Source organism: Lepisosteus oculatus, chromosome 11, assembly GCF_040954835.1.
Source record: "Lepisosteus oculatus isolate fLepOcu1 chromosome 11, fLepOcu1.hap2, whole genome shotgun sequence".
Taxonomy (NCBI): Eukaryota; Metazoa; Chordata; class Actinopteri; order Semionotiformes; family Lepisosteidae; genus Lepisosteus; species Lepisosteus oculatus.
Window position 1 is genome coordinate 2,471,664 of NC_090706.1, and position 17,180 is coordinate 2,488,843.

Sequence of the window (17,180 nt, forward strand, 5' to 3'; positions counted from 1 at the left end):
TTTATTTCAGAATTTTCAGAATTTCCCCTCCGCTGTAGATGTGAGACACTGCAAGCTTGGGAAGCGCTGTGCTGGAGTGGTCTGCATGATTGTGAGTCTGGCTGATCCTTTTTGGAAGAGGTTGGGGAACCCCCCCAACACACACACAAATTACCAGGAAGATGAAAGCAAGACTTCTAAAAATAGGTATATATTGGAATTATTGATAGTTTTTTCTTGATTAAAGAAGCCTAGACTAATCTTAATTTTTATTTAATTTAAAATTAATTTATTTTTTTTTAAATCTCTTATCTGCTCATCCCATGCTTTCTGGAGGGGATTTCCTAGGTTTCTCAGAGAAAAGGCTGGATGAGATGCAAGGCTAGAAAACAATCCGAGGCATCAGGGAATGAACTGCATGAGTTTTATTTTTTCTTATTTATTTTTGCTTAAATCAAGCAGAAGCATTACATCAGGCTACCTCAAGATATTACTGCTGATCAACGGGAAGCAGATTCAGGCAACTGCTGTCTATTCCCTTGTTAATCAAATCCACAGAGGCACGCACTGCAGAACAGACTCGCACCATAAAAGCTTTGCGGCTCCTTGTACCCTACATCCTTACGGGTTCCCATCTGTTAAAAATTCGTCTATCCCTCTGATAATTCAAACATACAAAGAGATACACATCCCCACCTGTTCAGGAGAGATCAGCCCGTGAAAGCATTTATATACCAGGTTTCCTGGGTGACTGACTGTTGAATAGAATGAAGTTAAAAATGGTCTAAATCAGTTGTCTGAAAATGTGAGGTGAGTCATATCCAATGCAAAACCCTAGGTGTAGGACAATACAGCTGTCAGTTAGAATACTGGGTAATATGCAACCCTACTATAATACAGTTGCACCTGAAACACTTTTGCTGGTACTTCTGACCTGCTTTGTTTTAAGCAACATCCCTTAGAGCCTAATAATCTACTGGGAAAAAAGGATGATCCTACACTGTATGACAAAACCCGAAGCTGGCTACCCACAAACTCTCCTCGTTCGCTCCGCACACAGCGTAGCTATTTCTCTTACACCGGGCAGGAGGTGTCATTCCAAGACAACACGTTGGATTCAGCAGGTGTCAAAGTGAGAGGGGAAATGTTTCTTATACAGAGAGTAGCACCACATATAATACACTATAAGTACAGTGCATTCTCCATTACATATGTTCTATTAGCCAACCAATGTTTTACCACCAGGGTGATCTCAACTTTGTGGGTTTTAACTCTCTTGCTCGGCCTGTCCACAAAGACAACGGTGCCTGAGATTGCATCTCCACTCAGTGTCCTATCCTGCCATTACCAGAGAGGCTGCATTCCTGGTGGAACAGACTGGCTGCCCCTCAACCCTGAGGGCTGCCCCCACAGACTGCGCTCAAGCCTTCTCCTCGGCGCACACGCTGCCCCCCCCTGCAGACGGGCATCTTGCTTTGCTTCCTGTTGACGGTTCGAGCCAGCGGCAGGGCCGCCGGGATTCTGCAGTGCACGCTAAGCCGTCGCATTTACAGAGCGGTAAAACGGGGAACGGAAAGTGGTCGCGAAGGCGCTGCAAGCTGAGCTGCCTCTTCTGCGATCCCCAACCTCGCGCCACGGCTCCCTCCCCTTTCCAGGCGATCCCAGAAGACACTACGTTGCGATTAATATTGGTTACGGTTGCCGTTACTATTAGTATGATTATCGTAGTTACATATGGTGGGTCTCGCCCCTGTCCCCCTGCACCCCCCGGGGGAAATTCCTCACGCCGCGGGCGCCTGCCCCGCCCCGCCACCCTCTGACATGGTGAAGGCAGGAGTTTCGGGTCTCTGCAGGAAGGGGCTGCACCCTGGGTTTGCCAAAGCGACTGGCCCTCTTCCTGTCACTCCTCGTCGGCTGCCTCCGTCTTCAAATCGGCCTTCTGGCTGGACGCCCGCAGGGCTGCAGGGCTCGGGAGCGCTTCTGCCTCGACAGCCAACGAGACCGGCTCCTGGTCAGCATCCTTCCTGGAGGGGAAGACTTCCTGTGAAGGACATGACGCAATTGTAAGGTATCAGAATTAAGATGGACTGTTATATTTTCACCACTTCCTTGAGCAACGTTTCAAACTTGTCCTTCTGTGGCAGACCCTCTGTAGAGTTTGAATCAAGTGCTATAAGGCTCTTCAACTCACCTGCTCATTAAACTCTGGGCCCTCAATCTCATCTGCATTGGAGTGGCAGCTCGGGCTCTGGACTTCAATACCATGGCTCTCAAGGATAGCAGCTTCTATACAAGCAGGAGATGTAAAAATAAAACAATCTTCCAAAAAATGAGGCCAATAACTTTGCCGGTGCAACACTACAAAAGCAAGTTTGAAGTTGCACCTAAATTAGAATTAAGACAGATAACAGGCATTGGCAAACACTTTCATTCTTTATCTGACACATCTTAAAACCAAGAAGATGACAATTATAGTACAGAATAGTCACTTTTTGTCACACTTCTATTATTCATACAATATATACTTTTTGCTCAGTACGCAAATTAAATGACAGAGCAAACATCAGGTTTGCATTTAAGGGAGGCTGTTCAATTAAAAGAAACAGCAAAAAACAAACCTGTGGGAAAAGCTCTCTCAGCTGTGGAAGCTGAAGAAAGATATTCGCTCACTCATCTCTTACTGAAACCAGGTCTGTCTCTGTCTAGAGCCTGCTTGAAAAGGGCACTAAGTAAGAGGGACTTGTCTCCTGGACAGATGGTGGCTGACATACCGATATTCGCCCGTCTCTTCATCTCCTTGCGGCGGTTTGCGAACCAGTTGTACACTTTGAGAGCTGTGACCCGCTCAAACTCGGAGAGCTTGCAGCCTGTGGGAGCGAAGAGGAGGACAGCTGGTGGAACATCTGGATGTACGTTCCTTTTTTCTCCAAGCTAAGATAGTTGTGAAATAACTAAAACCATACAGTCTCCAGTTCCAGTCCTCCAGGGCCTCAGTCAAACACACTTCTAGGTTCTATTTAAAGCTTCTACAATGTACGACTTGAGTAGAATATTAAACTCTGCTAATTAAAGCATTTATGGCCTTATATTTGTATTTGAAATTTAGACAGTCACACAACAACTGGTGCAGTGCAGCACCAGAAAAATGCATCCCTAAAAAAGAGCATTCCTGACTTGTGTGGAAGATGATATTCAATGGCCTTTTCAGGCTGAGTGCACCCGGGCTGTGACACTCACCTGGTTTCTGGATGACGGTGTTGCAGGCGCTGGCTATCTCCTCCCTCTTTGACTCGTCAGGATACTGGTTCTCTATGAAGAAACTGAGATATAATAACCAGTGTGTCAGAGGAGCCCGGTGGGACTGAGGGAAAGGGACAGCGGGTTGAGGCAGAGGGGTGCAGGGGGATCAGTGGATGGTAGTTTGAACTGCCCCCACCCCCCACGGCCTGCCGCAGGAAAGAGACTATGTACTACTGTGGAGTCCGAGGTCATCAAGAGCCCTGACTCATCATCATCTCTTCGACAAAGAGTTCTACTTGAAGTGAGTGGGCTGGTCACTATTACCAAGAATTTAAAAAAAAGGTAAGGATGGTTTACTTCACAGTGTTCTGTGGACCATGATCCGTCTTTGTGCATAGGTACATGATCCGATTAACTGATTGATTGATTAAGCTAATAATCAATTAACATCTGAGACATAGTCAATTAAAAATAAGTATAGACCCATGCGAAATGTGGCTCCTGAGGACTTGAACTGGCCACCCCTGCCCTAGGAGCTTCTGTCAGGCCCCTGCAAGGCTGTACGCTCAGGAGACGAAGGGCTGCCGTGTGATTGGCTCACCTCTCCATGACGGACAGGCACTCCTTCCTCCAGGTGAAGCGACTCCCCCTGCGCAGCCTCAGCAGCCCGCCCCCGGCCCCGCCTCCCCCGGGGCTGCTGCTGGGCCGCCACTCGGGCTCCTCCTTCACCAGCGGGCGCAGGGACAGGGTGGCTCCTGCAGGGGGCAGAGAGGGGCTCAGAACTCGGGGCGCTGCGTTGGCCGGCTTCTCCCTGAAGCCGCCGCGCCGCTCTCACCTGGGCTGTTGCGCTCCAGCAGGTACCAGCGGTAGAACGCTCTCCTCTTGGGGTCGCTCATCTCCAGGCCCTGCTGCAGCAGCCACTGGGAGATATAGCTCTGACTGATGCCTGACGCCGCAACACGTGACCAAGAAGGGCAAGACGTGGGTTAACAGGGACACAATTCAGGCCCGAGATCAGGTGAAAAGCTTCTGTATTTATCTGAGGAGACTAACAGTGAAGACTGCTTCCTTTATAAACTGGTAATCAGTGACCTATAGGGGCACAATGTTGGTCATTAGTCTCGGGACTCACAGATGTTCTGCACACTCTTAGATACCAGATCACAGTATGGCCACTTCCTCCCTCTCAGTGTCCGATATCTGGGCCACATTTCATCCTTCCCAGTCCCTCACCCCATTCCTGGCAGGTTCATGGTCTGTGTTATCGATGTGCCGTCTGATCTAGCCCCAACAATGAGGCCTCTTTTGAAGTCACCACTGGTCTCTCCCATCCTTGTATTGTAGGTTCAAACTATTCAGCTCCAGCTTCTAACCCAGTCTGCCTCGCTCAGCCTCTCTCTTACTTCTTTACCAACTAAGTCACACGATAATTCTCCTTTCCTCCCCGTCTCTGAGCTGTAGAGGGCAGTCTTTTAAAAAATGACAGTGATGTGCAGCTCCCATGTGCAGCACAATCCTAAAAACAGAAGTGACCGTCACTTGACGTTACCGGTAGCAATAACTGCCATCCTATATTTTATTACTTTGGGAACAAGTGCAGATCGCCTGTGAAACCAGAGCTTGGGACTGTCTGCTCTACCCCAGTCATCCACAGGGCAAACTAAGCAGCACGGCATGCTTCAAACAAGACAGAGCATGAGAATATCCTGTCAGGGAGCTGTGCAAAGGCATTATACCCAGTTGAGGAGTTTTCAAGCTGCAGTGGTGAAGCAGCTGCCCTAGCTGCATGCTCTACAAGGGCACATGCTCTTAAAATATCAGAATGGCTGAGCTTTAAAAGGAGAACAGGAGAGACAGTTAATATAGCTAGTGGTCAGAGTTGTTTACTCCTCCAAACTCTGCAGGTGCGTTGAAGAGACTTAGAAATCTGCAGACACACCAATCCTCCAGTGCCAGGACTGCTCACTCTTGCTTTAAAGCGCTCCAAATCAAAGCTAACTTACTAAATAGTTATCTAATCAGGAAATCAAAAGGCATTTCAAACTAAGGTATTCAACAGCTCAGCTAGCGGATAATGTCTTTATGGCCATCAGTTGAGCATTATTGGATTAAAGCTTGGTCACGGAAGTCAGCAAAAAATCTCCGGATAATCTTAAAGAGTTATCAGCTTTGGACACACTATCACCTTTTGGAGTTTTACCTGTGACCTGTCCCACAATGGCCTGGGAGATCCTCCTGTTGTTGAGGAACACTTTAATCTCCTCCTTCACCACGTTGCTGTCCCTCCTGAAACACGAGACGATGTTTCATTCAGACAAGCTGGTGAGGCAAGCAGCAGATCCAGAATTAGATAAGAAGATGATTTTAGCCCTATCCCATCTAATCCATTTGTACTTTAACTTGTCCTCCAGGTGCCTGCTGTCTCCTGCACAGAGAGACAAAAGTCCCTGGAATCATCAGCAGTACTGACTGAGGGCTGTCCTTATGTCTACTGCAAACATCTGTCTAGCACATGTACTTTACTTTACCTCATATACTCCTCCACTTTCTCCTCTACATCCCAGTCCCCCATGTCCTCCGCAAGGTCATAGCTGAAAGACCTCTGACCCCCACCGGCAGGGTATAGGGGAGGTGGGGAGGCTTCGTAGCTGTTGCTAGGTGATGGGGAGGCGGCCAGGCTCTGGGTCTGGGTGGTAGCCGAGGTGAAGGAGGACAAGGAAGAGGAGGAGGAGGAGGAGGCGGCGGCCGTGGGCTCGAAGGTGCTGCCGCTGTGGTTGTCGTAGCAGGGGGGGCGCGGCTGCGGGGGCTTGTGGCTCTGCTCGGAGTCGAGGCGCTCCAGCGATTCGAGCGCGTGCAGGATCTGCGGCTTGGACATCCCCGACCACCGCAGGCGCTGCAGGAGGTCGATCTGCTCGATGGTGTAGCGGGGCTCCTCGGAACAGCACTCCATCCCGGCAGCTTGGAGAGTCAACACCGAAACCCGTCAGCAGCGCGCCCACCGCGGGCCCAAACCGCCAGGCACCTCCCAGCCAGGCTGCCCTGGCGAAGTTAGCTCGTGGCGTTCATACGCAATCACAGACACAGGTTCCATTTGTAAAACATCGCCCAGCGTTTAAATCTTTCACGGACGTCTCTTCACCTGGACCTCCGTGATGAGAAGCAACAACGGAGGAAAGAAACGACCTGCACCCAGGAGCTCCTTGGGGGGTAATTATACCCGAGAGGGTGGCGTGTGAGCTGATATGGCTTTTACGAGCCTTATCTAAGAGTGCGATTCAGTTTGCATTAGTGCCTTGAATTACACAGAACCTATGAGAAGGTTTGAATGAAAATCTTCAAATTAATCAAGTGCTGCTTTCTCCTCCTTAGAAGAAAACAGCGGCCATGTCTTATTTTCATTTTAATTTCATTTTCTGTGAAGGTGGGGAAGTCCTTGGTTACTAAAACTATATTGACGTTCTCGCTAGACTCTAGACAGGTCTCGGGGCCTTTCTTGAGAAATGGGATTTTAATTTCAGCAAATTCTGCTCCTGCCAGGACTTTAGGAAGAAGACCAGGGGACCCTGCCTCCAAGCTGAAAGAGAATGAGCTGCAGCCATTTTTTCTTAGATCATCTGTGGACCAATGATGTCGTTACTGGCGTCCCAATACCTTTATAGACACACTACCTGCTGTTCTAATTAACAATATCTAAAAAAATCACATTTCTGTGGCTTTTGCGGCTTCCATAAATCAGAATCTTCCCATTTATTCTAACTGTGCATCAAATCCATCTCAAGGCAAATGGTAGCTGTTTTCTGTAAAGGAAAAACTTCATTTCTTCCACCCCTTTACCCTAAATAATGAATGACATGGTGTTACAACATTGACCAGATGTACATCTAATATTCTCTCACTGGAAATATCACAGTGAGCACCTTATACAATCTGTGAGACAGAGTATACTAAGAACATGCTACAACAGTAGATTTGAGCTCTGTTCTTATAAGACACTATAATGCAACAAGAGCTATTGTATTGCTATTGCAGGTCAGTGCCAGAGAATTCCTATTAAGGATGATCACAAACAGAATCTTCCTCACCTCACTGTGCATCATGACAGAAATAACTGAGAGAGCCAGGTGAGCAGTCAATCCGACAGCCAGATGGATAATCGTACACGACACCAAAGCAAAGAGCCAAGAGAAAAACTTTTTTATGACGTACTATTATCATGATTGATCATATTATTGCTGTTGTGCACTGCGCATTGGTATGGGTAACTTTTTAACCCTTCCATCGCGGCATCACGGTCTGTACGCCCTCCGCCCGGGCCGCAGCGGTAGGTGGCCGTCCGGTCACAACAACAGAACGGACAAGAGGCCCGTCTACAGCGCTGCCTGAGCCCGGGGAGGCGACAGGGACACGGCACTGACTGCAAACCGGGGAGTATTTACAATACGGTGTGCGTACATCCCGCTGTAAAAACCACGCATTCACACACAAACAACAACAAGAACAACACATCCCATTCCCTAAGGCAGAAAAAAAGACCAAACTCACAGGTGTCCTTGTGATGCCCAGAGCAAACTGTAGTTTTCAACACAATGTCCCGGGATCCCCCGCTCCTAACCAGTGTCGCTTTTTCCCCCGTCAGTGCAGCGATAAGACAGCCTGCCACGGAGAGCAGAAACAAATGAGTGCATCATGTCAAATCGAAAGGATGGACAGGATAACGCCAAAGACGACGAACGCGGCTGTCGGGTATCTGCAGCGGATCTGGTGGGCAGCTGCTGTCTCGGTCAGGAGTGCGGACGGACGGTTTCCCTCACCTACCTGCCTCCCGGAGCGACGGACTGGCGAGAGGGGGCCCGGCTGCGCCCGCCTGCCTGCCTGCCTGCCCGCCCGCACCGCCCCGCACGCTGATGGCACAGTGACGGCAGCCAGGCAGCTGCAGCAGCGGCGGCGACGGCGGCCGGGGTCACATTGTAGCGGGCTGCGGCGGCTCACGGAGCCGCGTCTCTGGGAGCAAGCCTCTCTTACCGCTGACCTCTCACCCCGTCCCGAGCTGCCGGCAGGAAGCACTTGTTAGCGCGCTGGGAGGGAAAATCAAAAATTCATTAATCCATTCATTAAGAGGGAGAAGAGTTTTTATATAATTATATATAATTCGGCGGTGTATTGAATCGATGGGTTCGATTTGATTGTGTGCGCACATAAGTGTCTGATTGATTAATCCACCCCCCTCTCTCGTTTGCCATCCAGTAATGCCTGGTTTAGAGACGTCTCTAAAGTGGTGGCCGTATTCTCGTGCATTTACAGTACAGCATCTGCTGATCCTTCAATCACTCCTAGTACTGTATGTGTCACACTAAATTGCCTGCAACCAGACAACTTCATTCTTATCGTTATTGGTATTGGTAGCTGTAAGAATGCACTAAAGCGGAGTATCAATGAGGCTCCTTTTGATTTAATTCAAAACTTTTTATACGACAACTTTAAAGCATATTTGGTGTTGGACACTGTTTGTGAACAACCAAATGGCACAGCAACTGATATGCAGATATTCACACATTTTGAACCCCGTGCTAGTCACGGCATCGATCTTATCCGCGTTGAGTGTTTCGGAGGTGACGGTCTGCGTCAGGTTGCCCAACCTCTAGGAGCTCAAAAATGGGATGGACCTACGCCAGATGGCCACACCTTTCTCTGCTGAGTTCCGCAGAAAGTCAACAGCCGAGCGAGGAATATAGTTACAGTATGGGGCAGAAGCTCTCCTTGGTCTGTCGTGTTGGGTTTGATCAACAACGTCTTCCAGCGCGTTTCTGATCTGTTCAATCTGCGTGGTAAGTAACACGTCTTTGGTCATTTGATCAAATGAGGTATCGAATACTTTATTTTGATCAAGCTTAATCTCTGGTAAGCGGCCAGTAAAACCCCGTGTATCACAGATAAAAGGAAAGTAGATATGTGACGATTTAGAGTTAGATAACATAACATAGAGTTAGATGTGCAATAATGATTCTATTATTATGCTGCTACTAATTGTGACGATTGGCAATAAATAACGCCGTTTATTAGCATGCTAGAGAGTAAAATTCTCCGAAAAACATTATTCATGGGTTTGAGCGTCTGTCACTTACATGTAGTTATTTACAGTAAACATCGTACCATGCTTTAAATTCTTAAGATGCTATCTTAGAAAAACATTTTTTTCCTTGCTAGCTTGTCTACATTTCTACTTTTGTTTTAATATCAATGAAACGAAGAAAATTCATAAAGGTCGACTCAAATTTTTTTCTTTTTATTCTCCCGCTGAATGGGTTGGAGACATAGAACACAGAACCGATATAAACTGTCCAACTTGACCGCAATCGTTCGGGTCAAACCGGTGTTTTGAACAAGCTGTCCTTTCAAGTTTACGCCGCTCGCATTTTATAGCGCCGCACTGTCGTACGCTTCTTCATCAGCGCTTAGGAGACGACTGCACACCGAAAAGAGATTCAAGTCATTGGAAAAAAATGTGGAAATTCTGGGTGGAAAAGCGCACCACCACAAACATGACCAGTTCAATACCACTCGGGGATCAGAAATACATAAAGTTGTAACAAATGTCTTCAGTCTTATCCGCGTAATGGCCAAATTTCTCCTTCCAAATGGCCTCCTAATAATCCCCCATGTCTAAACTGGCTTCATCACTCTGCTGTCCTCCTCACTGAGAGCTGGTGTGCTGGGAAGGTACTGGTTGCCATTGCACCTTCCAGGTGGGGCTGCACACTGGTGGTGGGGATCCCCATTACCTGTAAAGCTTCTGAGTGGGGTGTCCAGAAAAGCGCTATATAAGTGTAAGCAATTATTATTAAAACAAAACTAAAGACTGTACTGTGACCATCTTTCCTGTAACTATATTCCTTGAATGCATGAGCAAAAGCCGAGCATGGATGTTTATTTCCTTCATGTTTGGATACAACATATATGGTTAATTTCCATTAAATGATAAATGGATAGAGAATATACAGGGATTTTGCAACAGTGGAAGAGTTCCAAAGCCCTCCATGGTCCAAAGGACTAAGTGGTTCTAAAGGAGGTGGAGACCTGGGTCAGGTTTTGGAAAGCTGTGATTGTATCTTGTGTGGTTTGCAAGGCTGCTGCCTGTTTCTTTGCGATTTTGGTGAATCAGTGCTGTTGATTGTTGGCTGCGGCGCACACAGGTGTGACTCTCCACCAGCCCACCCTCTCGCTGCCCCCTGTGGGACCCTGCACCTGCAGGGGATACTGACGGGGTGGGGGGCAGTGCTGGTGGAAGAACTGTAAACATCTGAAGACAACCTGCACAGTTATCCGTCTTTTGATCCAGTGTTACGTTCTGCAGTGTAATAACTAATAAACCTTTGGTCTGAAGAATATATTCATCTCAATTGCTATGTTTGGGGAAAAATAATTGAATATTTTTTGTACTTGTGTTCAGTATACAAATGAGCTCCAGAACTGTTCAGCACATAACCCAGAAGTAGTTTCTTATTTTATGTTTCTCATCTCCAGAGTTCTCTTCCCCCACGACTCCCAGGTCCAGCAGAAGAGTGGGGACAATCGAGCCGCCGTCCAGCTGGTTTGCCTCATCTCTCCCGCTGACTCATGCTCTTCCTCCCTGCTGTCCCACAGGCCTCGAGACTGGACGGACCCGGCAGCCGAGATGAACTGGGCGTTTCTCCAGGGCCTGCTGAGCGGGGTGAACAAGTACTCCACGGCCTTCGGCCGCATCTGGCTGTCGGTGGTCTTCATCTTCCGGGTGCTGGTGTTCGTGGTGGCGGCCGAGAAGGTGTGGGGCGACGAGCAGAAGGACTTCGCCTGCAACACGGCCCAGCCGGGCTGCCACAACGTCTGCTACGACCACTTCTTCCCCGTCTCGCACGTGCGGCTGTGGGCCCTGCAGCTCATCTTCGTGACCGTGCCCTCGCTGCTCGTGGTCCTGCACGTGGGGTACCGCGAGGAGCGGGAGAGGAAGTACCGCCTCAAGCACGGGGCCGACTGCCGCCTGTACATCGACACGGGCAAGAAGCGGGGCGGGCTGTGGTGGACCTACTTCCTCAGCCTGATCTTCAAGGCCCTGGTGGACGTCGTCTTCGTCTACCTGCTCTACTACCTCTACGAGGCCAGCTACTTCCCTGCGCTGGTCAAGTGCAGTGAGGACCCCTGCCCCAACATGGTGGACTGCTTCATCGCCCGCCCCACCGAGAAGCGCATCTTCACCATCTTCATGGTGGTCACCAGCCTCGCCTGCGTCCTGCTCACCCTCTGCGAGATCGTCTACCTGCTGGTCAAGCGCTGCAGGGAGTGCTGCACCTCCATCAGGCACGGCCGGAAGCTGGCCATGGCCACCTCTCTGGTCAACGGCAAGGACAGCACCACCATGCTGGAGGTCAACACGCTGAAGGGGCACTGAGAGCTCCAGGGGCTCCTCTGGTGCCACCCTGTTCCCCCTGCCCAGACACCAAGTGCAGGAATGGACATTGCTGGACATCATGAGATATTCTGCTTCAGTTGTAGTGTCCTGCACAGAGTTCTGAGGCTTATTGTCCTTCCTATGCTGCCACAGTCACAAGGCCACACTTCACGGTGTAAATTCAGCAGGGAGAAAGAGAGGTTGGTCAGTGCCTCTTTAGGTCTCCTTTCTGATCAGACGTACTCTTTAATGTTTCTGATAGATACTGAAGCCTGCGCCATGAGAATGAGTGAAGTAGGAGGGAAATCATTACTGAACAACCCTGCAAAGTTTATTGTGTACAGTGTGTTTTACCGAAAAATGCAAAAAAAGTCCAGAGAGCTCACCTTGGTGTAGATATAAAGAATGACATTTCATTGTTTAGAAGCTGCCCCTAGGACATCAGAATGTTGAATGTTGCTCAGTTTAATTTGGTGTTCCATCTGCTGAACAATTTAGCTAGTGCCTTTTTTTCAGTTTCTGAATGCTGAATTCTGCTGTTTGGGCAGAACGCGGTACTCATGAGGTAGCTGGCCTTTGTTTCAAGGAAAAAATATAATTTCTGAGAAATTTACTCGAAACCGTTCACTGCCTTTTGTAAAACATTTGGTCCTTCATGTGTGGCCCTTTCCTCTATTCTTCTGCACACCACTATTAAAAGCACATACCGGCTCTCCTCTCCATAGGGAGTAAAACATTATAAGGGCTTTGTTTTAATAAGCCATCGCTGGGCTTTGTGCCACCCACTGACACTGGCCACAGTGCTGGTGCCCTGTGCATTATAACAGTTAATTGAATACAATAAATGAACTTCAATTCGTTGGGACAAAAGATTGAATATTCAGCATAGTTTTATAGGGCATATCTACTACATCCTATAATTTATTTAAAAAAAACATTGTTTCACATGTAGGGGGTAATGCTTTTGTCTGCAATTGCATTCTCAGTATTTGGTATCAGAGGTTGCTACATGACATTGGAACATATTCTATCTACATTCCTGTATTAAATTATATATGTTAATAGACCATCTCCCTACATTATAAGCTCTTTTTTATGTATGTTTTATGGATACTGTAACATTAAACTCTTTACTTTCTTGTAATTGTTGAAGGCTCTGTTTTGCTCTTTAAGCTATCTAAGTCAACAGAAGAAGACAGGAAGACTGGAGGGAAGAATACCTGTTTGTTTTGAAACAGCCTTATTGTTCTGAATCTGACACTGATTTTTTGATTAGATGATGTTTTCTTAAGTGAAGTGTTGTATGCTTCCTGTTTTAACCAGTTCTCCCTGCACAGTGCAACACCCATATCAAAAACTGTTACAAACCCTGGAGAAAACTCATGCCCTGTTATCTACTGTTTGATCCCAGGACCTCACCCAGTCAGATAAGGTTACAAAAAAGTTTCAGCTATTTAATACCCACAGACAGATGGGCTCTAAATTAGCAACTTATCTCTATCTATGTTCCCATAACATATGGCAATACCTACAATTGATCACCAATCACATAAATTCCGTGTAATAAGCATTAAAGGTATATGACTTCAAAAGCAGTAAATAACTCCAAACAGATCTGCAATTTGAAAAAGCAATCTTCGAAAGTTCAATTCTAAATACATATTATGTAGGAAAGAAAAAGGAACACCTGTGTTTACTGCCAGAATTCAGATGATCTGGTATATTGGGGTTTCGGCCAAATACAGTGTAGAGCCCCATGAGACCTTTTCACTTTGGTGACTGTGATGTACAGGAGTCAGGACGCTGTCTTTCTCCAAACCTGTCTTGTGCAACTCAAAAGATGAGGGTGTCTGTTGAGAATTTTGCTGCTGCTGTCTGCCATTGTAAGCAGGAATGCGGTGGCGTGTTTTGCTTGTCAGGCCAGAGGGTGTGCTCGCCCCGTTTATCTGTTGAGACTTGCAGTTTCCTCTGCACTGCTGACTCAGGCACAGAGGAAACCTCCCTCTACTTGCCCAGGACGTCTGTGTTCAGGTGCTGTATCTTTCATGCTGCTCCCTGGATTACAAAGGTGAGTCTTGCCTTATCTGGGCATGAGGTGCACCTGCCCTGTAGAACCTGAATAGCTTAAAAACTCAGCCCTTTGAGGTCCTGGAATTATTAGAAAACAGGATAGGTGTTCCATGTTTCATTGCTGAGTTTGCTGCTTTATGCTGTAACTGTGCCCATTATGGTGATGCTACTGTACAAACACCACCTTCCTTCACTTAAAACACTTGATTAATATAAAGTAAATATTTGTATTTCACATCCAGTACTACTCAAGAACAATTTCCCATTAGATTGCACTGTGAAAATAAACCTTTTTTTATCTCAAAGTGTGTCAGTGCCTCTCAGAAAAATTCAGAACCAGTAAAATCTTGCTTTTCCACTGTAGGCAAGCTACCCAGTCAATCAGAAATAAATCGGATGGATTTTTTTTACCTGTAGATCATACTATCTTTATGTCTTGTTTCCTGCTGTACTGTGCTGGGAAATGGCATACAGGACAAAAACCTAATACTGAAACTTACTTCCCTCACTGCAGATGAAAAGGAAACGTACTAATTGCCCTGACAGAGTCCTGAAGAGACCCAGAGGCTCCAGGAGAACATCAGCAACACAAAAGATGATCCCCACAATTCCTTCGGAAGTGCGAGATTTTCCAAGAACAGAAAACAAGATGTAAACTGATTACCTTTAACTCCTGTGTGTTTGTTTTTGAAGATATCACTCTTCAGAGAGTCCAGAAAGCCCAGCGGAGGTCTTCAAATTGAACAGTGAAACACAAACCGAAGGGCATAGGTGGAAACGACTTGTATGTGGTAGCTTAACTGGGAGGCAGTTTTTTAAGTGCTGTAGGAGTATGGAACAAACTACCTAGCCATGCTGTGGAAGCCAATACTTTTGTGAGCCAATAAATAGGTGAATAACATCCAAGGAATGTAATAACTACTAACTACAAAAAGGGCTAGTTATTCTAACATGTACAAAGACACGCTGGTGGGTTACTTGGCTTCTGGGAAAAGTGGCCCTGGTGTGAGTCTGGCGTCCCGTCCCGGGTATCCTGCCTTGTGCACGTTGTTTTCAGGATTGGCTCCAGTTCCCCTGCTGCCCTGTGTTCCATAAAGTGATTAGAAAATGAATGGATGGGCGATCAGATGTGAGCGGTGAGGCAGCAGTGAAAACCTCCACACCATGCTGCTGCCCTAGAGATGGTAAATGGGGTTATTTGAGCTCAAACATGTTTAATACACATTGCGTCCTTTTCTGCCCCAGTTGGAAACTGCCCCTGACCTCAGTAGCCCTACAGTCTATGCATCAGCATGCATGTCAGCAGGCAGGAACATTAGGTTTATTAGTACAGAGGTTGGAGCAGGAATCTGCATCTCAAAATCATCTCATTTGTGAATATAGGCCATATTCTGTTCTGCATTTTTCTCTGAAACAATTATAGTCGGGTGGGTATGCACCCCCTTACTACCCTCACATTACTCACAATATTTCTCTCATGTTCATCGATTAAAAAGAATCTATCTATTCTGGGTCATCTCCTCTTCCCCTGGTACAGAAAATGGATGCTGCCCTGCCAATATCACAAATGAATCAGATGGGAATACAGATTTAAACTTATAATATATATGGATTACAGATTTATCTGTAGATTCATATGATACTTTTATCATGTTCACAGCACACACATTTTATTTTGAATTGGTTTCCTAAAGGTTGTAACTGACTGATGAAATTATTTTTCCCATTATATCATGCCTTTGGACTGTCTTACAGCAGTTACTGTCACTGCTATTTTACCCAGATGTTTCACAGTTAACTGATGTTACCAGGGAAACTCAAAACATCTAAATGTACAGCAGGACAGAGGTGAGCAGAGTCACGAAACACCCAAGGATGCAAGCAGCAAGCCCCTGGAGAACACAGCGATAACCTGGACTTGTCGTCATGCACAGGACTTTTCATCTCCAGGGAGGGAAGGGTAACAGGGAGCAGTAACTGAGATACTCCTCATTAGCAAACAGGTTGCATTGAATTGCCCACTATCAAGCTCAAAAGTATCAGTGAGCCACTGGACTCCGTCACCAGCATATCTGGAGCTGGTGATAATGCTGACTGTTAAGGAGAAGGCTTAGAGGAGTAAGGGGGTGTGATGTGTACAGTCTGGGCATTGCTAATTGGATTCTTCGACAGTGAGAAGACAAGACTTTAGATTAGCAAGCCTAACACTCCCGCCCTGCTGTGCTGAATGGTACAATTTTGCTGCCTCACCAGGTAAATAAAGGAAGGGCACAGGGGAAGGTCTCCTAATCTCACAATTCCCACACACAAGGACCTCCATCTGTTGCTGAAACTGGCAATAAGGGGCAGATTACATAATCAACAAATAAACCAGTGCAACAGCATGTGGGCTCGGACCGTGCGTGGCGCTGGAGGGGCAAGACTCCAGTCGCTCCCTGACCACGGTGCAGCAGGCTCAGCAGGCATCTTTCATGAGCAACTGCTCGACACCTGCAGGGATGACAATGGAGAACTGGGTGAAACAAAGTGTGATCCTACAGAGCAGACCTGGGACGGGCAGGGAACAAACAGGTCAACACAGCAACTCTGAGCACAGGTGGAAATCCATTAGATCAGCTGTGATATTTTATGGTAGGATTAAGGCAATTCGGTGGCATCGTGGCACCGAATCATTGCTGCATCACAGCGCTGAGACTCTGGCCTTAGGTGCCATCTGCACGCTGCATCACAGCAGGAGCATCCAGACCCCTGGAGTAAACCATTCCCACGTAGACGCCTATGAGTGACTGTGAGGAGTCTTCTCAGTGCCAGAATCAGCTTCATCAGGCTCAAAGCAGATGTCATTTCTACCTGAACTGACCCATAGCACAGGAAAAATAATTGTCATAAAACCCAACCCATCTCATCTGAATCCAGACATGCTCATTCTTATCAAAGGAGTGGAGATATCTTCTCCATGGAGGACTTGATCAACTTATCTACAGTTCAAATTGATACGTCAAAGCTAATGTTAAAGTCACAGAGTGAAATATTTGTTTTTTTTTCAAAACAAAACAAGTTAAATACTGACATGGGTCCTTTTGCATACTCTACCTGGTCCCATCTAGCCTTAGTTTCACAAATAATTTGATGACTCTGTCATGTTGTGGTAGAGACTGGCTCTTGGAACTTTAGACATCTTGGATCCCATAGAGAAACGTCATTCTGTGGGACACAGAGAAGAATCAGAACCAAAGTACCAGAAGACCGGGCGTCTTGATGTGAAGGATTTAAATGCACACCTCTCTCTGTAACAGGCTCGTGACCTGCCCAGTTATGTACCCACTGGTCCTGCAACTAGCAAACCTTCACACTGAGTCCATTTGTCCACGGATGAGGAACAGCAGTGAAATTCTTGACGTCTGATGTGAGGGCTCTTTTAAATATGTCATGGGATGTGTGCATACTGTGAAGAGTAGGATATAGAATA

At 46.9% G+C, this 17,180-nt stretch overlaps 2 protein-coding genes across 4 annotated transcripts; one reads left to right on the forward strand and one right to left on the reverse strand.

Annotated features, from left to right (window-relative positions):
• Positions 1 to 389: 389 nt before the first annotated feature.
• Positions 390 to 8,224, reverse strand: LOC102697684 (homeobox-containing protein 1). Of its 3 annotated transcripts, none has more exons than XM_015348713.2 (10): positions 8,035 to 8,224; positions 7,762 to 7,872; positions 5,748 to 6,177; positions 5,405 to 5,505; positions 4,055 to 4,165; positions 3,821 to 3,974; positions 3,217 to 3,299; positions 2,751 to 2,846; positions 2,171 to 2,265; positions 390 to 2,020 (listed from the first exon to the last, which is right to left on the reverse strand). In XM_015348713.2, exons 3-10 carry the CDS (start codon positions 6,167 to 6,169, stop codon positions 1,880 to 1,882), a joined length of 1,203 nt encoding a protein of 400 aa, XP_015204199.1. In that variant the 5' UTR covers positions 6,170 to 6,177; positions 7,762 to 7,872; positions 8,035 to 8,224; the 3' UTR covers positions 390 to 1,879. The 3 variants fall into 3 exon arrangements, with proteins under 3 accessions (XP_015204199.1, XP_015204200.1, XP_006631284.2); XM_015348714.2 differs by having other exon boundaries at positions 8,031 to 8,224; XM_006631221.3 differs by having other exon boundaries at positions 5,420 to 5,505; positions 8,035 to 8,222.
• Positions 8,225 to 8,266: 42 nt separating this feature from the next.
• On the forward strand, positions 8,267 to 12,785 carry gjb10 (gap junction protein beta 10). Its single transcript, XM_015348715.2, has 2 exons — positions 8,267 to 9,044; positions 10,861 to 12,785. The coding sequence occupies exon 2, from the start codon at positions 10,892 to 10,894 to the stop codon at positions 11,639 to 11,641; it is 750 nt and encodes a 249-aa protein (XP_015204201.1). The 5' UTR covers positions 8,267 to 9,044; positions 10,861 to 10,891; the 3' UTR covers positions 11,642 to 12,785.
• The last annotated feature ends 4,395 nt before the right edge of the window (positions 12,786 to 17,180 follow it).

What these genes read in the sequence shown, in the direction of transcription:
- LOC102697684 (XM_015348713.2), bottom strand. Translation starts at nt 6,169, where the DNA reads ATGGAGTGCTGTTCCGAGGAGCCCCGCTACACCATCGAGCAGATCGAC. An exon ending in CACAGGTAAAACTCCAAAAG is followed by an intron (nt 4,166 to 5,404) that starts GTGATAGTGTGT and finishes TTGCGGCGTCAG; the next exon opens with GCATCAGTCAGAGCTATATC. An exon ending in GAAGAGACGGGCGAATATCG is followed by an intron (nt 2,266 to 2,750) that starts GTATGTCAGCCA and finishes CTGCTTGTATAG; the next exon opens with AAGCTGCTATCCTTGAGAGC.
- gjb10 (XM_015348715.2), top strand. Translation starts at nt 10,892, where the DNA reads ATGAACTGGGCGTTTCTCCAGGGCCTGCTGAGCGGGGTGAACAAGTAC.